Raw genomic sequence first — 25,572 nt, 5'->3', positions numbered from 1 at the left:
AAAAAAAAAAATCTAGGCCTGTTTAGCTCTCTTGCGGTGATTTCCAGAAATGTTTCCAGTCGAGCAGAATAGAGAGAACAGTCGTTTTTGCATTGGTCAAAGCAGAAGAGCAAAGTCAGCCAAATGCATCTACTTTCCTACAATTGCTGTCGTGGTGCTGTAAAAACAGACCCGTGTTTCACAGGGGAGCTTTGTGTTGTGCTGTCAGCTGGATGTAGCATTGGCCCTACTGTTAAACCAGTTGTATTGAACTACCTAGTTTATAGTCTAAGGTTATTTTAATAATTTGAAATAATGCAGGCTGCAGGTTTACATTACAGGGAAAAACTATCAGTGTATCTGCTTGCTTCAAGAATTACATTGAACAGAGTTCAAGGCATTAGTGTGACAGCCCTGCTGCTGGAGGTACTGCAGCTAGGAGTCACTTGATGTCCTGTCAGCTGTTCATTTGCTAAAATCTGGACAACATACTATGAAAAACATGTTTTGAAGTATGGGGAAGAATCAGTCCACCACGTAACTATACAGGCATCATTACATGCCCCTTTTTATTTGGCAAATTGAAAATCTTTCAAAATCGATTTTTGAATCATTTTTGATTGGTAAAAAAATCTGCAGTCTGTGGCAAATGTGCTTGCATGTTTCTTGCCTGAAGGCCAGTTCCTGATCAGTTTCTGTAAGAGGCGGCTGCTTGGACTGCACAGCAGGTGGCACTTGGTTGCTCTTCAAAGAAAATGAAATGTTTGTCAGTGTGTGGCTGATAGAGCTGGCAGCTAAGTAGCCAGTGATGCACCTTCTCCAGCTACTCCTTTTCCTTCCAGGCTAACTACAGCCTGAAACCAGGGAATAAGAATAAAGAAGAACCAGTTGTTACAGTTTAACCCCAGATAGCGATCAAAACTACAGTAGCTGCTTTGTCACTTTCACCACCGCCCCCCCCAAATAGGGAAGAGAATTGAAAGGGAAGGAAGAAATTCGTGTATCGAGAAAACAGTTCAATAAAGTAACAAAATGATACTCATATAATGATATGTGTAAAATCAAACATACTGAATGTAATTCACCAACTCCGTCTGCACCGAGCAGCCAGTCCCATGAGGAGAGAGAGCATCGTGATCCTGAACAGCCAGTGCTGGGGAGAGAGAGAAAAGACCAAAGAGGCAGAAAGGCCGAGACGGCAAATTCAAAATGACAGAACTGCAAAAGGCCAGACTAAAGGAACTCGCTAACAGACTCAACCACAATGGAGCAGAACCAGAACGGGACTAACAAGCCATAAAAACAGACTCTCATTAAATACAGAGCAAGATGTTAATGGCATGGAATATAAGCAGGTTCTGATTTGTTCAAACAATGAACAAGCCAAGTGCACTGTAGCAGAAATTGCTCAAGCCAGGTCTTCACCCCTGTGGACATGGACTGCATGTCATCAGCCCTTGAGACCAAGAACATGCCCCTGTGCCTTTTGGAGCCTGGAAAACCATCATCTTTTTAGCTCTGGGGCTCTTTGCTTCTTCACATACAACCTGATCCAGCAGGTCATCCACCTGTACATCAGGCAGCAGAAGAACAAGTTGTACAAGATACCCATAGAGGTGGTCAACACAATGCTGCCTTGCATGGCCTATGTCATGCTGTCACTCGTTTACCTGCCCGGGGTGCTGGCAGCCTGCTCACAGCTCTACTCCAGCACCAAATACAGGTGTTTTACAGATTGGCTCAACCAGTGGCTCCAGCACCAAAAGCAGACTGGGCTCCCCTGCTTCTTCTGTGTGGCTTTGCACACCATGTACAGTGTCTGTCTGCCCATGCATTGCTCCCAGTGCTACCAGTTAATTGAGACAGCTGTCAAGCAGGTAATGGGGGTGCTCTTCAGGTCAGGGCCTGTAGTAATCATCTACACATATCCAGGTGTTGTGTAGCAGCCTTAATAACTTGGCTTTTGCATTCACTTTCCAGAGCATGTGTGGGACAGTGGGAATAAGCTGTTATCTGTGCAAGCACTTCTTCCGTGAGGAAGCAACCTTTCAGTACTTAAAGGGGGCATATAAGAAAGATGGAGACAGACTTTTTAACAGGACCTGTTGCAAAAGGACAAGGGGTAATGGTTTTAAACTAAAAGAGGAGGGATTCAGGCTAGACATGAGGAAGATATTTTTTACAATGAGGTTGCTGAAACACTGGCCCAGGTTGCCCAGAGAGATGGGAGATGCCCCATCCCTGGAAACATTCAAGGCCAGGCTAAGCAGGGCCCTCAGCAACATAATCTGGTTGAAGATGTCCCTGCTCATGGCAGGGGGACTGGTCTAGCTGACCTTTGACAGCCTCTTCCAACCAAAACTATTCTACGATTCTGTGTCAGTCAAGGTCTGTTCCCTCTGTGCCTCCCTTACCAGCTGCCTCACACCTGCAGATAGAGCCCAGAAAGACCATGGCTTCCAGAAAACAGCTAAGATAAGTTAGCTCTTCCATTCTCTCTACTCCAACTCAAGAACACTGGAAAGTTACTTGAAGAAAAACATCAGTTCTGTCCTGGAGTGTTATCTTCTCATTCACAAACTACATTCAGACAACAACTGTGCTAGCTGCAAAAAAAAGAAGAGTTTCTAATTGCATGAAGAAAGTTAACTCGATTTCAGTCAAACCAGAACACCACTTCTGATGTGAAAGGCTTTCCACTATGAAGATAACCATGTATGTTCTCTGTTTGCATATGACATGAGGGAGAGGAATAATTTCACCATTCTTAAGTTGCTACATACTACTTTTGACCTCATAGGCCCTAAAAAATGGGTGCATCTGGCATAATGGTAAAATGTACTATTTTAATTATAGTCTTAATTTTAAGGAAAAAAAATGTTGCAGCTACCTAACATGGAGTTAGCATGTTGGAATGAATATAGCATGTGGTTTGAGGAAGGTAAAGGTATTTTTAGCAGCTGTTTATCTAAGATAATTTTTAGTATTATTATACCATAATGTGCATTATACTAAATGTATAGCAGATAACTTTCCTAGCTCTGAAGTCACTCTGCAAAGGTAAATGTATGGTGTATCTTCACTGGTTTGTGAAATGAGTACTTTAAGAATTGGGAAAGGGTTTGATTTAGTAAGTACATGATAATAGAGCACAAAATTAATGATAGTTATCAGTTCAGAAAGACGTGGGTTTGTTGGAACTCACTAGTGTGCTCACTAGAATCTCTTAAGGACTAAAAGCCTGGTCACAGCAGATATATAAAAGATGCTGTTCTATTTTGGTAAAGCAACACCTGTTTCTTTTTATCTCATGGGTTGAACTTAACACAAAGCTCTTTTGGTAGACAAATATTGTAAGGGTTGTTTTCTGGGTTTTGGTGGGGTTTTTTTGCAAGTCATGCTATAGTACTGTTGATTCTTGGTTCAGAGGAGATAACTGTTCTTTTTTTTTTTTCTTCTCAGGATCTCAATTCTGGTGAAAGAAATTACAGTGTGTACATGCTGAATAAATCTCCCATGAGAGTTTTCTGGTTCGTCAGGTATTTTGAAGAACATCCTGTAGAAACCTATGCTAAATAATAAGTAAAAAAAAAAAAAAAATTTAAAAAAATGAAATTAGGGACATGGTTTAGTGCTAGAGTTACCTTATGATTGGACTCCATGATCTCAAGGGTCTCTTCCAACCAAAATGATTCTATGATTAGATTTCTAGTTGCTATTATGTAGTCACAGAATAATAGGGTAGGGATTTTGAGAGGTCATGTAGTCTGTACACCTGGGCAAAGCCAGACCAGACTGATCAGATTGCTTACAGGCATGTGACATAAAAATTCTGAATGATGGAGATTCCACAATCTCTTGAGGCAGCCTTTTCCAATATCTGACCCTGTCATGGTTTGGGGGGTGGGGAGGGAAATCCCCAAAGTTTCCACGCATCATTGGAAAAGCCTGTCTTGCAAGCTACATTCATTATGTCTTACCCTGCTGCAGTGCACTCCCCTCAGATGAGCTGGTTTCCATTTTCTCAGTGCTGTCTGGCTAAGCAGCTGTATAAAGTTGTAGATCTCCCTGTAGCTTTTGCTTTCTGGAGGCTGAACAAAGCCATTTCTCTGAAGTTTTTCCTCATGTTACATTTTCCAGTCACTTTATCAACTTGGTGACCCAACACAGTGCTCCAAATGCAGCTGGTCCAAGTTCCGGGTGGTGGAGAAGGACTCTGTCCTTTCAGGTCCAGGTGTTTTTTGAGGACATCAAACGTTATGGCTGCTAATGTGATCCCCAAGGGATGCCACTAGTAATGGGCTGTGAACTGGCCTTTGCCCCACTGAGCACAATCCTGCAATCCTCTACCTTCTTATCCAGTTATGCACCAATTTATCTCACCAGTTGGGCAGTAAGGATACTACAGGAGATTGCATAAGGGACGTGTCTGTATCTGATTCTTGGCTGTGTTTATGCAGCTTTATTTGCTTAAAATGTTTTTCATGTGAAAAAACATGCTTCTCTCAGTCTAAAGCAGGTACAGAATTCCTTGCAGCAATCAACAGTATCCGAGATCCACTAGTGCAGGTTATGGCTCAGTTTCCTGGGAAATTTGGGACCACAGGTGAACTGGCAAACCCAGTCAGTTGTTCAAAGTTTCATTAGGACATTGAAATTCACTAATCTTACAGTTTGAGAAGGGAAGCAAGAACAAACGTTAACCACCAGACTCAGCTGGTGTTTATTCATATTAAGCAGTCAATTTAGATATTCTGACCTTTATTCTGTCAGATAACTGAGACTGAAGTACATTTCTAATCTACACAAGTTGGATACTCACTAGATGTTTCTTCTGTGGTGACGCTGCAGTCTCCTTATCAGGTAGGTTTCTGTCTGCTTGAGCCTATTCCTCTTGTGAGCTAATATTCCCATTAAGATTTACAACCCTTGAAAAGAAAGGTCCTGGAGGAAACAGTGAGGCCGGAAAAGGCTGGCAATCCCCCTCAGCACACAAGTGCAACAGACCAGTGCATGCTTGGGGTTCACAGGTGGGAAAAGCTGTAGCCAGAGAAACCAGAAGTCTGGAGAAGGACTGTCTTCTGAATCTCCACTTGCATAAAATATGTGTAGTGCTTCCCTGAGGGATTGACACTGACAACTTTAAGTCTTGCACATTTGAAGAGATGCTGATATTCACAAAGTACCAGAGGTAACACCTGTTTCAGTGTTTCACCACCCTCATTGTAAAAAATTTCTTCTTCATGTCTAGCTTGAGTCTCCCCTCTTTTACGTTTTAAACCATCACCCCTTCTATTGCAACAGGTCCTGCTAAAAAGTCTGTCCGCATCTTTCTTACAGGCCGCTTTTAAGTACTGAAAGGCCACAATAAGGTCTCCCCGGAGCCTTCTCTTCTCCAGACTGAACAACCCTAACTCTCTCTGTCCTCCCAGCAGAGCTGTTCCAGCCTCTGATCATCTTGGTGGCTCCTCAGCCCCCTCTCCAACAGGTCCATGTGTGTCCTGTGCTGAGGGCTCCATGGCTGGACACAGGACTCCAGGTGGGGTCTCACCAGAGTGGAGCAGAGGGGCAGAATCACCTCCCTCCACCTGCTGGCCACACTCCTTTTGATGCAACCCAAGATACAGTTGGCATTCTGGTCTGCAAGAATCATAGAATTATTTTGATTTGAAGAGACTCTTAAGATCGTAGAGTCCAACCGTAACTTAAGTCTAGCACTAAACCATGTCCCTAAGAGCCTCATCTATATGTCTTTTAAACACCTCCAGGGATGGTGACTCCACCACTTCCCTGGGCAGCCTGTTCCGCTGCTATACAACTTTTTCTGGGAAGAAATGTTTCCTAATGTCCAATCTGAACCTTCCTTGGCACAACTTGAGGCCATTTCCTCCTGTCCTGTCACTTGCTACTTGGGAGAAGAGACCAACACCCTCACTGCTACAACCTCCTGTCAGGTAGTTGTAGACAACAATAAGGTCTCCCCTCAGCCTCCTTTTCTCCAGGATAAACAGCCCCAGCTCCCTCAACTGGTCCTCATCAGACTTGCACTCCAGCCCCTCACCAGCCTCATCACTTTCCTCTGAACTCTCTCCAGCACCTCAATGTCTTTCACATAGTGAGAGGCCCTAAAACTGAACACAGAATTTGAGGTAGGGCCTCCTCAGCGCTGAGTACAAGGGACCGATCAGTTCCCTACATTGCCAGCTCATGTCCAGCTTTTCATCCACTAATTTCCCCAAGTCCTTCTCCACATTGCTGCTCTCAATCCCTCATCCACCAGCCTGTAATGATACCAGGGGTTGCCTGGACCCAGGTGCAGGACCTTGCACTTGGCCTTGCTGAACCTCATGAGGTTCACATGGGCCCACTTCTCGAGCTTGTCCATCCGTCCCTCTGGATGTCATCATGTCAATCAGGCATGTCAACCACACCACTGAGCTTGGTGTCATCTGCAAACTTTTTGAGTGTCCACCTGATCCCACTGTCTATGCTATTATTAATTACTATTAATTAATTATTAATTATTATTTTTAATATCACTTGGGAGAACTTAGATGAAAAGAAAATTCACCTTTGTAGAGGTAAGTAATGAGAAATGTGGAAAGGAGAAGCCAGCAGTCAGACTTAGTAAGTCCCAAAGCTCTTGCAGTAACTTTAGAACATCAGATACCAGCTTGAGGTTTCTTGTCTTTTTCCTCCTAAAGTAAAATTACTTGCCATAGTCAGAAGTTTAGGGTTTAGTTTAAATGGAGTCTTCTAGAAATTTAAGCTTAATGGAGCTTTTAAAAAAACTGAGTTTTCTTTGGCAGCTGTAAAATCGAGCAAATGAAACATCTTTCTGGGTAGCGCAGTAAGAAGCATGTCCCTGCAAATGCACGAAGTGACTCTACGTCGCAGTATATCTCAACAGCTTTGATGAAACTTCATTTACTGATGTTGCAGCATGTGCTTGGACCATGTCAACATTTAAGCAAGGGGGAAATATAAAGAGTGCTTGAAAGAAGCTTAAAAGGGTCCTGCAGTGACCAGGGAATCACAGATGGCCCTTAGCCTTGGCTTGGTTTGTCAGTTCAGGTCACCTGCTGTGTCCTGTCTGCCTGCCTATTCTTGTTTATTCTTTCTTATCAGACATCGTTCTTATGGTTGTCGTTTTACATGTGGTTTCTAAAAGTTGAAGGGCAACTGCCCTGTTTCAGTGCAGGTCTTGGCTTCCCTTTTCCTGTCCCCATATGCACTTGCAGCAGGACTTTTGAACCTTTGTTGGAATTACAGCCTTTGAACAGAGTGCAGGGCAGCACAGTCTTTCTACTAGGCGGTGACTGCTCACCTCCATTTTTTGATCTCCTTCCAGGGCTTCATAGCATTGCATAAGGAGAAGTTGCAGACTTACTGTTCAATAATGCAGCGTCATGCTTGCTCAGATGTTGGAAGTATAGTGTCTGCTAAAAGTAGTGTGGGGGTGGTCCTTGTTTTACACCACAGGAAACAATTTCTGAGAGAGCATTGTAATAGCTAAACCAGAGGGGAGGAATAGACAAGTTTTGCTAAGACTTGTAAGCACTTAGGATTTGAGGCAATATTCACTCCCAGGTAATCAATAATCCTGTCATGTATGGGGAATCCTGTGGTAGCCTCTGAACTGTGTCTCTCTTGACAGTCTCTAATGCCAAGAAGTCTTTTTATGTTAGTTTGTTTGTCCTTTGTAGAAGTATTTAGAAAGTCCTTTATGCTGGTGCCTGGCAGATTGCTTTGAAATGCTGCAGGAGAGTGTGTAAATTGGGTCTGGAGGAAGGGACTAGATGAGATCGTGTCTTCCTGAACAAATTTGCTGTTGTGGTGGTTGGCTTTTTTTTCCTCAGCACCAATCTACAGACTGATTATGTCTGAGAGATATACTTTACTCAGCTTTTAATCATACCCTTTTCTTCCAGTGTAGCTGGGAGCATAGCTGTTCCTGCTTCAGAATGAAGGTGAAAGGAAACAAGTACCACAGCTGTATCTGCAAATTAATTGTGACTGGCAGCAAGATGAACTATTAAACTAACCTGATATTTGAATTGAACTTATTTGTAACTAACAGGTTTCTAAGATGATTTTGTCCTCAAGGGTGGATTTGGGCAAGCCCGGGCTAGGAAGCCATACCACACAGGATACAAATATTAGTTGGAGTTATTTAAGGAAAGTTAACTTTGCTGATTTGACACTTCCTCCCTTGAAAGCACTACCACTCTTCTACTTTAGTGCAAATATTCCCAAATTCCAGGTATCACCATCATCTCCTCTGCCTCCCATCAAACTCTCTTGATTTTCTCAGGCTAGTCTGTCTTCTCTTTTATTCCTGACCTTCTTTTCCACTTGCTAGTCTCTTCTATGGGATCCCAGTTTTCACCTCTTCCTTGTTCTCTCGTATTTTCCCTTGAATTGTGAACCTCCTTCCCCGTGGTGATTTTGAGGATTGAGCTGTAGTAACCTGTGTGAAGGTGCTTTGCCTGCAGCTCGGCTGCAGTTTGCACTAACTGCAGTGTCTGAACACAGACTGGTTCTTTTCTTCCTTACCTATATTGTTAGTGCACAAAGCTGTGAGTCTAAGCTTTTTCCTAGGTGTATGACTTTATTAAAAAACCTGATAGAGATTAATGTAAAGCATTGTTCCTTGATAACTTGATGGGCTAGACCAAAGTACAAGAAGGGTTTGAAGGACATCAGAATAAATGCTGTTTTGGACTTCAATTTCAGGAAAAGCTTTAATGGTTCTTTTGTGAGAATATCAGACAGAAATTCATCACCTGCTTTTTTTATCCAGGACTTGCCGGAAGTGAATTATTGTTAGAAGAGCCTTTTTATCATCTTTGTGGACTGTCCTTTCTCAAGTATTTATCATAGCTGCCTCTTTGCAGTAATGATTATAATGGCCGAGGAAACACTTTCTACAGAAAATACACAAAAGAAATGTATTAATTGAACCCACTGACACTGACAATAAAATAGTTTTATACCACAATGGTTACTGTTCTTAGACCTGAGATTGTGGCTATCACATGTTGCATCACTGCTGTTTGTGCTTTCGAGTTCTTTAATACTCTTAAGCAACATATTCCTTAACAGTCCTTATGATTTTTTATCTAAAAATACAAAATAATCTTGGTTTGTTAACCTGGAGATTGGTTTCTGAATCCATTCATCAAGCACGTGTCCATGTCCTGGTTTTTGTTTATTTGGTTTGGGGCTTTTTGTCTTGTAGCCTATGGAAAACATCACTAGCCTTGAGATGGCTATAATAATTGCAATTTCAGTAAAAGGTGAGAAGTGGTCACCAGAAAATCCGTCTTGTTCTCAAAGTTCAGCCTAAATGTAATAAAAGTTGTTCAGTACCATTTGGAGGAAGGGTCATTGCTCTGCTGAAAAATCTGTGTGTCACAGAAAGCAGAAATGGCTAACAGTGATGCCACCTAGATTTGCAGATCATCATGATGGTGGGAATGTAAAGAACAGGGCTGGAGCCCTGAGGCACACATGAGAAAGAGACAAAAAGTAAGTATTCAAAACTGATGACTCACAGAGGTGGGACTGTATGGGAGACAAATGTTTCTGAATCACTGTTGGCACATTGGCTCACGGCTGCCAGCCTGGCCACCATCCCTTGTCCCTGGTCATTCCTGGCTGGAGCACTTGGGTACCTGTGTCTGGATACGGGACGCGCTTCTGGGACAAACACCTTCTGCTTGTGTGGTCAGTTTTGTGTTAACCTGTTCTCACCTTTTGCTCCTCTAAGTCCCTTTGATGAGTTTGCTTTGTTGTTGCTGCATTGTCACAGTATCTTTTGTCACTGAAAAGTACAGATAAGCAACGCTGATACCAAATTATCGGGAGGGAATTTGGTATCACTTCCGTTGATACCAAAGCAAATACAGCAGCAGATGGGAATGCCAGGGGAGTGCCACATGCTTCTCTTTTCTTTTTTTTTTGGGGTCAGATGGCGATTGCTGCAGATAAGTTTTCTGTGAGCACGGTTCTTGTTGTGGTTGTATGTGGGATGTAAGGAATGCTAGTTTTGGCTGTTTATTTGATGAATGCAGGATGCTTTGACCATAAGCTTGATGAGCAGGGCCACAAAAATGATCAGAGCACTATAACCTCTTTCCTTTGAGGACAGACTGAGAGACTTGGGGTTGTTTAGCTTGGAGAAGGCTCTGGAGAGCCCTTATTGCAGCCTTTCAGTATTTATAATGGCCTGTAAGAAAGACAGGGGCAGACATTTTAGCAGGGCCTGTTGCAATAGGACAAGCAGTAATGGTTTGAAACTAAAAGAGAGGAGATCAGGCTGGACATGAGGAAGAAATTTTGTACAGTGAGGGTGGTGAAACCCTGGCCCAGGTTGCCCAGAGAGGTGGTGGATGAACCATCCCTGGAGACATCCCAGGCCAGGCTGGATGGGGCTTTGAGCAACCTGATCTGGTGAAGATGTCCCTGCTCATGGCAGGGGTTGGACTAGATGGGCTTTGAAGGTCCCTTCCAACTCACACTATTCTATGCTTTTATACATGCCCTGCTATAGATTTCCCCATCACACACTTGTAATTCAGGAATCCTTCACCTGTGCTGTGTTTCTTTCTCATTGAGGAACGAGGAATACCCCTGGCTCATCCCAGAAAGTTGCTGAGTGCTTTTGAGTTACTGGGTCTTGTGGCTTTTGCTTTATAATAAATTACAGAGAGCTCGCCCTGTTCTCCCTGGTCCTTGTTTGTACATCTTTAAAAACTTTTGTTGATTTACTCAGGTCTCTGTTCCTAATGAGTAGTTCAGTCTTTGCCACTACGTATTGGTCTCTTCACACTTTCCACCCTTCATATTACACTTGATTGTTTTCACATGAAAAATAAAAGCTGAAGCCAGTCCCTGGACAAAGTTTTCTCTCATGCTGTCATGTACTGATAAGGATAATGGCCGAAACATTGAGATGATACATTGAGTATAGGGTGAACTGCAATTTACATATCAACAACAAGCTAGGGAGCGACAGGAGCCACAGATCAGGCCAGCAGCTGGCATTTACGGCCAATACAGAAGGTGGGGGACGTGCTGGAGGGCATATAGCTTCATCTTGTGATACACCCAGCATGGCACAAAGGGGAAAAGCTGAGACCCTTCAACATGTCCCAAGACTTGTCCATCTTTCGCAATCACCCTTTCCCGCCAGACTTTCCTCTCCTTCATAACACCTCCACAAAAGACCAGAAGTGATGCAAGCAGGCAACCCAGAGAGCTGTAAAGGCCCACCTTGTACAAGCACTGGTGGTGCTCACCACCCATCCTGAGGACCACTCTGCCCACCAGTCTCACTACATGAACTGAACAAGACACCAGAGGACACAGCACATTGCTGGACCCGAGACTGCGAACTCCATCACACATAAAGCGGAGCCATAAGGATGGTGAAATCTCTCTATTCTTTCTTCCCCCTACTTCTACCTTTTTGCTTTCCTTCTTATATGTAACATAGTAACATAAAGTTTACAGCCCCGCATATCCTGCAAACTTCTAATGTTTACCAAACAAACCTACAGTAACTGTCTTGGTTTTGTTAAAAAACAAGTTTCTCTTTTAGTGAATTTGCCTGTCAGCTAAAGCTTCATATTAGCTGCATTTTCCTGGAAAACCAGATACATGTTTTGGTAAACATAGCAATGGGATGCAAACTTATTGATAAGCACAGATTCACATCTCACGAGAGCAGCAACGAGAAACAGGTGACCGAGAAACTGACCAACTGTGTATAACATTCCATTCACGTGAATACTTCATATAAAAGTGGCAGATTACGAGGATCTCGTCCCTTTTGCTTATGGCCGACATTAGGAGAGGACCTTGCTAGATGTCCCTGCGAACTGAGGCCAAGTGACAGACTGAATCCAGCTCCGATTGGCTGCAGAGTCCAGTCCAGGACTTCGGGTGCCGGCTCTGCAGTTGCTGGGACTTTTCAAGATTGGTTTTGTATATTTTGTATTATTTTCTGTATTCTTATTAGTAGCATTAGTAAAACATTTTTCACTTTTCCAACTCTTCTCTCTCTGTCTTTCTTTCCCTCCCAATCGCCTGTCCTTAGTGGGAAGGGGGGAGAGGGAGGGGCAAAAGGGGGAAGTAAGGGGAGGAGAGGAGGTTAACAACACGTCTGCCAGGGCTTTATTGTCACCCAGCAATCTAAACCCTCGACAGTAACGTAAATCCTTCTGCCACCAAATCATATACCATTTGGGCCAAGCTGCAAAATAAAAGCCTTTTCTTTGTGGATCTTAAGTACTGTGTGTACTGTTTTCCAATCAAAGGGGACCCACGAACCTGAGTCACCTCTCCCCACTCACTAGTATTTGAGAGTGGGATGTGACGCATGCCACGTGCCTTATTGGAACACAGTTGAGGCAAAAAGCCAAAGGTTTCTGCTGTCTCTTAAGGTGGCTCTGCAATGCCAGCAGTCCCAGCGTGGAGAGGCCCAGCCCCACCAGTTCTGATCCTTTGGTGGGTGCACTGGGAACATCAAAGATGTCAGAGCACAGATGTGGGTACAGGTGTCCTTTGAGGGCCTGCAGACATCTCACTCTGTAAATGTCATTATAGTGTTCCCTTGTCATAGTGGTGTATGTATGGATCATTCGCTGAATGAAATGATGGATTGAATGATTAATTCTATATTCACTTTCAATTAAGAGTTTTAGGGCTGGATGGGTAAAATGTGATTTGAAGAAACTGCTCTGGGAGATAATTTCAGTCTCCACACTGCCGTATTTCATGGTTTCTAGGACTGTGGGGTTTTCTTATTTGGCTCAGCACGTTGCATTCCTGTGCAACTTGGCTGGCTGCTGAATTGGGGCGGTCTGTTAAGGGTGATTTCAAATCTTAGTAGGAGAAAGCTGAATCACGTTGAGTATGCTCTGTCACAAGTTTACTGAGGGTTTACATTTGCTCCAGTGGAAATGCACTGAGGGCGGTACTTACTCAGTCAATAAAAGCGGGTGGGTTTGCCTTTTAGAAGCTGTGTGTGACTGAAGGAGTCCAGCCACCAACTGGGTCTGGTGCAGAAGGCCTTTACAACAGAAGACGCAGTTTTCCACCTGCCAGCTCTAAGTATAAATTTCTCTTTCTTTGCCTTTGATGATGTGCTTGCTTATAGGAAGGAAAAAGGGGCTGTGAGGGTAAAACAATTTGTTTCCACCTTGTATAGAAAATGCTGGTGACAGTATGCTTCTAGTTGCAAGCCCTGACCTTGGCAACTGGAAAACTATTTTCTTTCAACATACGGGGTGTCATGGAGAGAGGTCTTTCTTGCCTTTGTATTTCTCACACTTTTGTTCCAGCTTGTAAAAGTTTACATTCAGTACTTATCTCATGTAATCAATGCAAAAGGGTGAGTTTTAAGTGTCTGTGTTTGGGTTTTTGTGGGAAGGGGGGTTGTTTATTTGTGTGGTTGGTTTGGTGTGTGTGTGGTTGGTTTGATTCTGGGATTTTTTATTCTCTTAAACTAGTAGATCTTCCCCTCTTCAATTTCTTTAGAGCAGTAGCTGTGCATCTTGCTGGGGCTGACTTTGCATGCCAGGGCTTGCTGCCAGCAGACAGGGAGGTCTGGCAGTTTGAAGGGAGCTGTGGGTTGCTTAGGGAATGAAGGGGCTTTTCAGACATTTTCTTCATCCAGAAATATTGCCATAGGATGCAAGCAGAGTCTGCCTTGTGTAGTAGCAGGTTATCAAGATACTTTTCTGCTTCATAAAGTCTCAACCAACCCCCACGACCAGCCCAGCATCACTGGGCATCTCTTTGACAGGTGTTCTTTGACTGTGCTGTTTGTTTTGCAGGATGGTGACTGCCAGGGCCTGGGCTCTGAAGAAGCATTTTGATGGTTTACCCAAATCCAGTGACTTTGAACTAAAAACGATAGAGCTACCAAACCTAAAAGATGGACGTGAGTGGAGTGCCACCTGTTTTTACTTTTTCTGGAGTTTGTCTGGTTGCTGACAAATGGCTGTGCATCTGAACTGTTTGTATGTTTTCTGGCCTGCATTTTTGAAAATGGGTTGGCATGGCTTGTGGCAAGCCAGGCACCTTAGCAGTGAAGGGCGATTGCTCATGAACACATATGCTGAAGGGTTTGGTGGGTTTTAAGACACATTGCCTTCTGATAATAGCCTTTAAAACAGTGGCTGACTTCCTCTAACTCCAGCATGCAGCCTTTTGCAGTCTCACATTGCTTAATCACACAAATATAATAATAATAATAGTAGTAATAACTTGTACTAACTAGATCACTGCAGCACACACAAGGAAAAGTATTATTAGGTGGAGACAAATGGTGAAAACTGCTGTGTGAATAAGAATTTAAATTTAAGTTTGTTTAACAGTGTATTTCCCAAGAACTAGTGACAGTAAAGTGGATTAGGCTTCCTAGAAAAGATAGCCTAATGCTTTCTGTCTAAGGCAGTGAAGTAGTTATATTTGACCTGTGCCAAGGTTTCTTACCACCCTCTGCTGGCTGAATTATGAAAGGCATTTTATATCAGGATTGAAAATTAGTGTTTTGCTTATGGGATCTGGAGCTCTCTACAGAGAGAGGAGGCAGATAAAGAAAATAGGGCTGAAAAGAAGCTAGCCTGCTACAGAGACACCGTAGAAAGTGTCTTTTGTAACACAGTGATAATCCAGGCAAAGTTAATGAATGTAGTAGTCCTTTCTGGTAGTGTTTCCCTAAAGGATGGTGGGATATGTTTTTTTAAAATTCCTGTAGCTTTTGCTGAAAGCCTGACTTGTGGAAACTATGCTTTACCATACTGCTAATGCTTAGGAATTTACTTTGTCTTTTATTGCAGAGTTGCTGCTTGAATCAGTGTTTCTCAGTGTTGATCCTTACATGAGGTATATATTTTTCTTCTTTTTAAATTGCTCATTAAGATATCTTATTTGATGTCCCACTTAAACCTCAAAAGAACATTTACTGGGAGCATCCCCTGTTGCCAGAGTCCCAGATGCCTTTGTCTGCTTTTTAGAAAGTGTGTGTTAATTACAAGACTCCCAATACAGAGCTGTTCCAGATTTAGCCAGGCATTAGGATAATGCTGTAGCCCTAGACTTTTATTGAACTTTACTGTTGTTCCTTATCATGTCTCTTCCACTGCAATGCAACAGGCTCAAGTGAGACTGCAGCCCTGTTGCAGTAGCTGCTTCCTGTACTTAACGATACATATTATAAGTATGAAACTGCTGATATGTCCTTGTTAATAGGTGGTGGTTCAAGCTAAGGGAGACTGGGTAGCTTGAAGAAGTCTGGTGGACCCTACTGTCAGAGTCTCAGCCTTCTTGGAGTGGTGGATCATGCTGGGAAGATTAATGCTGTTGTGTCCCCAACAGTCTAGGCCAATATTCACTCAAGATGGGATGCTTAAGTGGCTGGCCCTGGAAAACCTCACGTTAGGTCGTTAAAGTAACAATCGCTTTGTGATCTGTTCAGTGTCACTGCTTATGCTCTCTTTCTGAGTCAGACTGTAGCTACTGCTTCACAGAAAATCTGGGACATCTTTGAAGTTGCTTGCAGTAAGCCATCTCTCTGCCTGTGTTACAGACCTTACAGTCAAATGGAAATGAAGGAAGGGGACATAATGATTGGCACACAAGTTGCCAGGTAAGTTCTTCAGTTCTTATCCATACACTTGGCAGATCTCAAAGGACTATACTAGCATTCAGGACATTTGCAGCCTGCACTACCTATTGTTGACTTGAGTCTACATCTGCAGCTGTATTCTGATCTTTAATTAGCTGGAATCTGTTTTTTCTCTAAGAACCTCTTTTGCCTTCTTGGAGAGCATTTAGGCATCTGACACAATCATTATATTCTGGCAATAATGTTTTCAAATGAATTTTTTGCAAGCATAGGTATGAAGGATCAACCATTGCACTTCCCATAAGTTTCAAATTCACATTTTAGAATCTGCTGTGCTAGTAATTGCATGCCCAAAACTGTGCATGCCATCTACTCCAGCTGAGAATACCTCAGTGTCACCTAAGATACATCTCTAGACAAAAGGTTACCTACCCTTAAATCTATCCTTCCCAAGGTCGTGGTAATTTAGCTGTACAGATGTTTCCCTTTGTCAGCTTGTTCCTGCTGTGCTGCCTCTAAGTTGCTGCCCAGGAACATCCGTGGCCTTTGACTTTTGTGTTTCTCTGCAGGAATATGAGGGCTGTGATAAATTACAACCAAGCCTGATGAATAGAAGGGCGACTGTTTCCAATATTTCAAAGCTGCTTACCTACCCCTTCCCAATGTAGTTTTCCCATTGGCCAAAAAAGTTGAATTTTAATTTGGTGTAGAGAGACTGCAAGTATGAACTTCTCCCAGTTGTTAGACACTGCTTTCTATCTGGTTTTGTTACCCCAAGAGATCCCATCTTCAAGCTCTGCAACCTTTAAATAAGGTGGATCCTCTACAACCTTTAAATAAGGTTGTCTAAAAGGGAGTTGCTTGTTACAGCCTATCTCTGACATCTTGCTTTAATCTTGGCATCCTCTTTCCTGCCTTCTAGCTCACAGAAGCCTAGTCTGAATTCACACCGAACCGGTGCTAGTTAAAAAAAAGTCGGCATCAATGTGGGAATGTTGGACTTGTTGTGGGCAGGGCTGGGTCTAGAATCATCTTTCACCAGAATACCCCTAGTGATGACAGACTGTAGACATTTCAGGAAGTACATCAGAAGCCTATAGCATCAGCAGGTGTGGGCTAAATGTCCTGATGCAAAATATTTCCTTTCTCCTGCATCACAGAGCAACAGGAATACGGGAGGGAAGAGCCAGTAATGATTTGTCTCTGACAGGAGTATTATTTTTTCTTCTTCTTTTAAACAGGATTGTAGAAAGCAAGAATCCTGCTTTCACCGTGGGGTCCTGTGTTGTGGCTAATGGTGGCTGGAGAACGCATTTCATCTCTGATGGGAAAGATCTACTACTCCTTCCTTCTGGTTGGCCAGAATCACTCCCCAAATCTGTGGCTCTTGGGACAATTGGCATGCCAGGGTAAGTCTTGAGATCCAAAGGCAGCAATCCCCTGGATTTCACTGTGCAGCATATTTCTGCCTACTTGTGTCATGTTTTTCCCTCATCTTGTTCTGCCAGTATGTTGTCTACTCACTCTGGGAAAGAACATGTGTGATTCCAGATGGCCTTACCCTGTTGAGGGCCTGAAGTTTGGTCAGAGGAGATTTGCCTTGAAGATTATGGTTCCTTTCCTTGAAGAGTTGTAATAGTGTAGGGAGAGGATCCAGGAGGGACTGGAATTGACCTCAGTGGAAAGACTCAAACTTCACTGGTACCTGGACTAGTGCGCTTTTGCTTGATTGGGCTCTTCAGCTTTCACCATATTTCCAGATTTGCCCCCAAAATGGCAAAAGACAGCTGTCACATTGTGCAGCAAAACAGAGGTCCTTTAAATTGTACTGCAGCAGACAGAGCTGCTGTGCTTCAGGATCTCTATTCACTTCTGCAGTCTTTCAGGCATCTTCTCACATTTCTTCTCTCTTTCTCTGTAGTTTGTACAGGAAATCAGGACTTGACCAGCCCTGTTTACACAGAAGGCTTTCAAAATGATTGTAACATTGTGTGTGATGCAGAACTTCTCAGATTTCATTTTGACATCAGGCAAGATGTGTGTTTTTCCAGACAGCTGCTAGATTCAGTTCATCCTTTCAGTTCGGACCCAGGGAGAAGCTCTAATCCTGAATTTAGAAGTTAGAAGAAAAATCTGTTGGGATTCTGGGCCAGTTGTTCATGTTGCTTCGGGAAGCTTGTGGAGCCTGATGTCATTCTGTATTTATATGATCAGCGGAACCTGTTTGAGCTAAACTTTAGTGGTTCACTGAGTAGCCATAGCTCTGCACAGTAGTCCTCAGGAGCAGTGTGCCCATCAGTTCTGCAAGTTTTTGCCACCATTTTTATCTCTTTCTGCCAGCTTTGATTTGTGATGTCTATTGTTTAACCTTTGCCTCAGTTTGGTAGATACCAGCTGATTTCTGTCTAGCTTGGATTTACTCTCTCCTCCAGTTTGTAACAGAGTTGGCACCTTACAGATTTGTGTTTCTTTTTTTGGCTAGTGAGCACAAGGAAAACTCTTTTCACTTAAGGTAGTCTTCGGCCACAGTGTCCTCTTTCCCAGTAGAGCATCTGTTTTTTTCTGGGATGGCTGTAGAAAATGCCAAATTAAGAAGTTTGGGTTAATTTTTGCATTTCATGAAGAATGAGGGAGGCATTGTCAGGCACTGGAGCAGTCTGCCCACGGAAGTGGTGGGGTCACCCTCCCTGGAGGTGTTTAAAAGGTGTGTAGATGAGGTTCTTAGGGAAATAGTTCAGAGGTGGACTTGGCAGGATTGGATTAATGGGTTGGATTCAATGATCTTAAAGGTCTTTTCCAACTGAAATGATTATATAACTCCAGGAAAAGTGAAACTTGTTCTGATAGTGACAATATTTTAGTTCAATGTTGTCAAGTCACATCTCTGTGTCTGGTGTCTTCTATTCCTCACTGAGCATTCTTGCTTCACAGCCTCTCTGCATACTTTGGTCTGCTGGAGGTCTGCAAGGTGAAGCCAGGAGATACGGTGCTGGTTAATGCTGCAGCTGGTGCTGTGGGTTCTGTGGTGGGGCAGATCGCTAAAATTGGGGTAAGTGCCTTGCACTGCTCATGCTTGCAGGCCATGCATGATGAAGAGGGCAAGCATCCCTGAAGGCATGCCTACAGTAAGGTCTTGAGGCAGCACAAGCTCCTGAGGATCTAGGAGAGCTTGCTGAATGTTTCCTAGAGCTCAGGAACTCATATGGTGATGACAGCCTGACTTTAAGTGTGAGCCCCCCACCCGGCACTCTGTGAGTGTCAGCCTGTGTTGTGAAGGTATGTTTAGAAATGCTTTTCTCCTTTCCTTGCAGGGCTGCAAAGTGGTTGGCTGTGCTGGCTCAGATGACAAGGTTGCCTATCTGAAAAGCATAGGCTTTGATGAAGCCTTTAATTACAAGACTGTTACATCTTTGGATGAAGCGCTGCGTAAAGCCTCTCCTGATGGCTACGACTGTTTCTTTGACAATGTGAGTTCAGGGAGAGGGCTTTACCCTGAGCTGACTGTCATTTTCCTTAAACTAAAGCAGGAACTCAAATTGTATACATCTAATTGAAGACTACACCAGGAACTTGGTATTGAGTTCCATCTAATTGAGAAATGGTCTCTGTAAGAGATTATTGCTTTCCTGTTCCCTTCCCACACTTATTTCTCTGGCTGACTTGGGCAGTAACAGAAAGAAAAACCACTGAAAGGCAAAGCTAGATGTTTGGTGATGTTTGGGAATGGAGAGAAAGCAGCTTTCACTCTCTGGAAAGTATGGCACATTTTGGGGAGGTGAGGGTCACGGTGAACATTCAGTTGATGCTGAGAGAGCTCCAGTCCATCCCTGGCCCCACCTTGAACCACAGGCCGTTCTCTGCTGTTGCTGGAAGGGGCCTGAGCATGGATGGCCCCACATGACATGATCCAGGTGGCTACACTGGTACCTAACAACCGAAGAGTTTCAAGACCCACTTGTAAAGTTGCTGTAATGGCCCATAGAGGGTTTCTGACCTCTCCCAGGTACATCTGGTGTTAATGGGGGCTCTGGTCTGTTCTCAATAGGCTTTTTTAATATGACCATCTTGTTTTGGAGGCTAAGAAAGTTTAACAGTATGGATGCAGTCAAACCATATCAGTTCACCTTCAAGCCAGAGAACAAGCCCTGGCTTTTTAAATTTCCTAGTATAGCTAATGTGTGCATTATACCTGGTAATATAATACCTATTAGAGAGGTATTAGCTGAAAAGAAATTAGCCTAAAATTCCCTGGCTATCCACCTGCTTTAAAGGGCAGCCATCATCACACCTTTAGCGTGTCTTTTCTCTCAGCAGCCTGTCTGCTGATCCAGGGATGATGACACGGTCGTTCTGTGTGGGTCGCAATGCACCCGCCTTGCCCTGGCAATGAATATGAATGCATGGTGCCAGGACAAAATGATTGCCTCTGTGGCAGGAGCTCCTGGTTTCCTTGGCTCACCCTTCCAAATTTAATGTCCTGTGCTGTTAAGGTCTTAAACAGGTTTTATGGTCACATCCTTCCCTTGCCTCTCACTTCCAACTTCTGTGCAGAGCTCTCCCCAGCAGTAAATTTTCTCACAGCTTTGCTCCATTAAAAGCTTCTGAGTAAAGCACATCCCTATGTGGGAGAAGGGAGTCATTAAAACTTGTCATCACCATAATGTGAAAAGGGAAAAGTGCAGACTGGTGTGGAGGAAAAGCAAAGGTGCTGCTTCTTAGTGCCCCTAGACATGCCCCTTAGGAAGAGGGATCTAAGGGCAAGTCCTGCCCGATGCTTCTGAATCAAGTTTTGTGAAGCAGATTCAGAAATAACACCGATTCCCTGTGTTTGTAACTAATTTTTACAAGAGTGACATTAAGTCCTCATAGGTGCTGACTAAGTATAAGGGTTTCTGCAGCCACTGAGTCTTTGGAGTAGTGGAACTCACCTGTCTACTCCTCGATGCAACGTGTTGATGCAACAATGCAAGGTTGGCAGGTTTTCGCAGTCAATGCGCAGCACTGGATTGCCTCTAATGCTGCATGTGTTCCGGTTCTTGTAGGTGGGTGGAGAATTTTTCAGTGTTGCTGTCTACCAGATGAAGATGTTTGGAAGGATTGTGGTCTGCGGAGCCGTGTCTCAGTACAATGACACTGTGCCTCAGAAAGGTACGAGGCTGCTTTCTTGTGTCTAAGTTTATTTGCTGTTTGGTGATGTCAGAGAGACTGACTTAATGGGTGTCTCTTGAGATTTTATTGTTGTTTCCGTATGCTGTTTGAGTATGTGTATGTCTGCACATTTGGGTAACTAAGAGCTGCTCTGGGACAGCGGGAGTGTGACCACAGTCTGTGTGTAAGTGCACTCATGCCCCTTGGTGCACTCATGCCCCTGCCTTCTAGAAAAAATGGGAGGTCTGGATTCTCTTTGACAACTGACTGGCTTTGGACTCCCAGATCACTTTAAAAATGGGGCAGGTTTTTGAGACTGGGGAGACTATCACACATTTTTATGATTGAGGGAAGCAGTTTTTTGATGTGTGTCACTTTTTTCAAGATTTAGGAAGAGCGTGAGAGCATGGCAGGCTAATCAAACAAGCTGTCATAACAGTATTTCCAGGACTCAGATGAAAACTCTCAGCTGAAGATGAGGCCACTTGTGAATGAAACTGTTTTCCGAAGTGTCAGTTGTTTAGCCCTGCAGCTTTATGGACCAGGTGTTTATTTCCCTGGGTGGCTGTCTGTCCAGGAATCCTTGGCCTTCTGTCCTGAAAATTCTGCCTGGAAAAAAGTAGCAGTTGGTTCTGGCTGGAACAAAGTGATTTGGTGGTCTTTACTGCCTAAAAGCTCTTCGGTCTTGTTTTAAATGAAACGGATATTGCAGCTGGTTTGCTGGTTCCTTTCTCTTGCAGGGACTTCTGTGCATTTTCCAATGATCTTCAAACAGCTTAGAATGGAAGGGTTTGTTGTGACCAGCTGGTATAACCGCCGGGAGGAAGCTCTGAAGGCACTGCTAAAATGGGTTGTGGAGGTAAGGAAGGAAGGAGTAGTTTTCTGTAAGGTGTACTCACACCATAGCTTCCCTCTTTGCAAGGAGTCTCTTGTCATAGCTGTTGAGTTGAGGTCTCAGCGTGATATTCCTCTTCCACCTGACTTGCTCTTTGAGCCTTTTGGAGACACTGATGCCATGGTGAACATGCCTGATCCCTTCTGCTTTGCTGAGAACTGCAATATTGGTTTGTAGATGTAGATACATTCCAGAATACATGTAGGCGTTGAAAAGGGATGTGTAATTCCAGGTAATTCAAAACACTTTTCTTGCAATAAAGAGTTTGATATTTAGAATGATTCCTCCACTTCTCATTCAGAAGTCTCCTTTAGTTTGTAGTATGAGAAAGGATTCCCATTGTTGTGTGTTGAAATTACTGGCAAGTATGAATGTTTTAACAGATTTGGAACCTGGGCTTTAGAGGGTCTTAATAAGGAATTTCTTAAGTTTATTTTTTCTAAATGGATGCTGAGTTGAACACTCAGTTCATGGCTGTGAAAAGCTTGTGAGTATGAACATTAAAGGCTAAGAAGCTCTAGCTTTTACAAGGGGATTTGGGATAGCTTAACTTTTGATCACTTGGATTTGCAATTCCATACTTCCTCATGGGTAAAGACAGGCCTGGCATTGACAAAGTAATCCCCTACCTGCCTATTTTTTGAGGACCAAGTAGCATTAAATCTCTCCTGGTGTGTTTTTATAGCAGTGACCTTTGCTGTGTGCTCTGTCTTACAAAGAAAGCAGATCCTCACAACATCCTACCTAGTTTTGCAAAGTTACCCTGCTACATGCCAGCTTGCATGTTTCGAGTGAAACATGCAAGCTGGAGAAAATTTGGTTGCAATTTTAGCCTCCTGAGCATCATAGAATCATTTAGGTTGGAAAAGACCTGTGAAATCATCAAGTCCAACCATTAACGTAACATCACCAAGTCCACCTCTAAACCATGTTGCTCAGTGCCGCATCTCCATGTCTTTTAAGCACCTCCAGGATGGTAACTCCACTTCCCTGGGCAGCCTGTTCCAAGGCCAAACAACCCTTTCCATAAAGAAGTTTTCCCTGATATCAAACCTAAACCTCCCCTGGCACAACTTGAGGCCATTTCCTCTCATTCTCTCACTTGTTACATGGGAGGAGAGACCAGCCCCCTCCATGCTACAACCTCCTTTCAGGTAGCTGCAGACAGCGACAAGGTCTCCCTCAGCCTTTTCTCCAGGCTGAACAGCCCCAGTTCCCTCAGCTGCTCCTCATCAGACTTGTGCTCCAGACCCCTCACCAGTTTTGTTGCCCATCTCTGAACTCTCTCCAGCACCTCAGTGTCTTTCCTGTAGTGAGAGGCCCAGAAGTGAAACACAGGATTTCAGGTGTGGCCTCACCAGTGCTGAATACAGGCAGACAATGGTGTAAACTAGGCAGCTGGCGCACAAAAACTCATCAATTTCCTTTCTTCCTTTTGACAGGGAAAACTGAAGTTCCATGAACACATCACTGAAGGATTTGAGAACATGCCAATGGCTTTCATTGGATTGTTTAAGGGAGAAAATCTTGGAAAAGCTATTGTGAAAGTCTGAAGATCCAGTATTTCTGGGAGACTGGCACAGGAGAACGTGATTCTGTTAAGTGTTTTTAACTCACTAATCAAAAGGCATGTTTCAGTCTTTTTGCTGGTGATGATAACTTCCATTAATGATTTAGCTAATAAGTGTAATGATATGCCAATGGCTTTGCTCTTGAAGAGCTTATTCCCAAAGCTATACACAAAAAAGAAAGCCTTAAAACTAGTGAACCTTCTCAGAACTGTAACAGATTTAATAGTAGGTTGAACCTTTCTAAGTGTTGGCCTGTGGAAAGGAAAAGCAATTCCAAAAGTTTTGACAAATGATGGCATATCTAATGACTAATATTTACGTATTGATTTGGCCCAGGACTTGTCAAGAGGGAATTTTTAAACTAATATCAAAGAGCAAAGAACAGGCTAACGACACTTGGGGATTCCCAGCCTCCTCACTGGCTGGCTTTTTTTTTTTTTTTTTTAACTTTCAAGAAGAAATGTAGATATCTCTGTTATTTTGAGATAATGGAAAGAAAAAAAATAACTCTCTCAATGCATACTTTGCTTGTGTTATAGTTCTCTTTGCAGCTAACACAGTGTGGCTAAAATATTACAAGCACTTAGTTATCCCAGCAGATGTCACAGTACAGGTGACATGGACAGGTAACTTCCTTGAGTGCTTTGGCCATTGGTGTCCAAGCTGAGAGCTGACCTTGCCATGGTGTTCACCCTGGCTCTCCTGGAAGATGAGATCAATGTGCTGGCCCTAGCTGTGCTAAACCTGTGTCCAGGACCCACGTGGTGCTGAGTGAAGGAGACACACAGATTAGTAACAATAATTATCTTAGATGTATTGAAAAAGCCAAAACAAGAACCTGTTACTGTGGGATACAGACAGATATTGAAGGTGAATATGATTCTTCTTCAACTGCTGTGAGGACTTCTTTGTTATTTTTTTAGGTTTTATTATTGATTTGTGAAGAGAGATCCTAAGTGGCCTTATCCTAAGTGGACTAATTCTGGCTCAGCCTGCTTTCTCATAGAATATTGATGTGTATGTTCCCCTCACTATCTGCATATAGATTTCACACTTCATGAGTTGCAGCTGATTTCGTAAGGCTGTTTTACCCCCCCAAAATATTATTTTTTTTGTAAAATCAAATTCTCCTGAGCCTGCCCAACCTCTGAACTTCACTGAGGAACATAGCTGTTTCCTCCTGAAAATCAGAGTTCTCTGTTATGCACTAGGAATGCTGCCAGCATGTGAGTAATGACGATAATATCCTGTGTTGTTAGGCAGTTTGGAGGTCTCGTGGTGCTTTCTCCCTGTGAGCTTGATCAGGATCAAAGTTCTAAGGCTTATGGAGAGATACCTGAATTTTTCCACATTGTATCAATGAAAATAAAAAGGCAGTATTAAAAAAAGTTGTTTGTGGTTTTTTTTGACAGTCATAGGATTGAGAGTGTCAGTGGCACAAACTAGGCTGAAGGTCATGAAAACTCCCTATATTTCTCCCCTCTGGTAAAGCAAATTAACCCTATGAGTACAATCGGTGTAACAAAGCTGAACGTGCCCCATGGAGAGCAAGGGTGCAGTGGTGCACTGCTGGGATAGGCCTTTCTGCCCATATGTGACCACGTGTGCCTGCAGGCAGAGCGTCAGTAGAACCGTGGTGGTCCAGCCTGTCCTCTGGCATGTGAGCACGCAAATGCTGGCTGCCGTCACCCCTCTGCTGACACTGTCACTTTGCAGCTGAACTTGGTGGCTTTCTGGGAAGGGAGAGCTCTTGGTGGTCCCACTGTCTGTCCAAAGGTGTGTGAGGGATTGCCTGCAGCACTACACCATTGCACACATCTGCAAAGGTGAAAAGGGAATCCACTCTGCCCAGGGTGCAGTGCCCATGCCTCAGTGGCCCTGCAGCTGGGGCTGTTCTGATGGGTCATCTCTGGTCTTTGTGTGCTGCTTTTCTCCAGTCCACGTGGCCATGTCTCTGCCAGTACCTAAGTTACACTTAGCAAGTAGGCTTGACGGGGGATTAGGATCCCAGTCCATTGAGGATATAATATGAGAGCAAGAGGAACAGTTTATTTAATAATCGTAAATGAAAACAGCTGCAGACTTCATCATCTGTTGGCTACATAGCTATTTATTTATAGATATGATTTCTAGACTAGTGGTTTAACTGTTTAATGCCTTAGTCTTGTCTGTGCAAGATGAAATAGTGTCTAGATTAGAGGTGTTCCAGTCTAATAAATATTGCAACTTTTGTTCCTAAGCAAATTGAGGCTGGGGCTGGCAGGAATAAGCTGCCTGAGCTCAGGACACAGTGGGAACCAGCCTTGAGGAGTTGACCATGGCCTGCCACACCAAGGGTG

The 25,572-nt window shown here is 43.5% G+C and overlaps 1 protein-coding gene across 4 annotated transcripts; it reads left to right on the top strand.

The window, feature by feature from the left end:
• Window positions 1-3,444: 3,444 nt before the first annotated feature.
• PTGR1 (prostaglandin reductase 1) lies at window positions 3,445-24,621 on the top strand. 4 transcript variants are annotated; one of them, XM_065046360.1, is made up of 11 exons: window positions 3,445-11,965; window positions 13,004-13,098; window positions 13,824-13,930; window positions 14,832-14,877; window positions 15,581-15,640; window positions 16,861-17,028; window positions 18,551-18,668; window positions 18,931-19,086; window positions 20,662-20,767; window positions 21,508-21,626; window positions 23,105-24,621. In XM_065046360.1, the coding sequence occupies exons 3-11, from the start codon at window positions 13,825-13,827 to the stop codon at window positions 23,213-23,215; spliced, it is 990 nt and encodes a 329-aa protein (XP_064902432.1). In that variant the 5' UTR covers window positions 3,445-11,965; window positions 13,004-13,098; window position 13,824; the 3' UTR covers window positions 23,216-24,621. The 4 variants fall into 4 exon arrangements, with proteins under 4 accessions (XP_064902432.1, XP_021154404.1, XP_005499257.1 ...); XM_021298729.2 differs by having other exon boundaries at window positions 3,445-11,970; XM_005499200.3 differs by lacking the exon at window positions 3,445-11,965 and having other exon boundaries at window positions 12,875-13,098.
• The last annotated feature ends 951 nt before the right edge of the window (window positions 24,622-25,572 follow it).

Source organism: Columba livia, chromosome Z (genome assembly GCF_036013475.1).
Source record: "Columba livia isolate bColLiv1 breed racing homer chromosome Z, bColLiv1.pat.W.v2, whole genome shotgun sequence".
In the NCBI taxonomy this organism is placed as follows: domain Eukaryota; kingdom Metazoa; phylum Chordata; class Aves; order Columbiformes; family Columbidae; genus Columba; species Columba livia.
The sequence above is the reverse complement of the archived record's forward strand: the minus strand, read 5'-3'. Positions and strand labels throughout refer to the sequence as shown.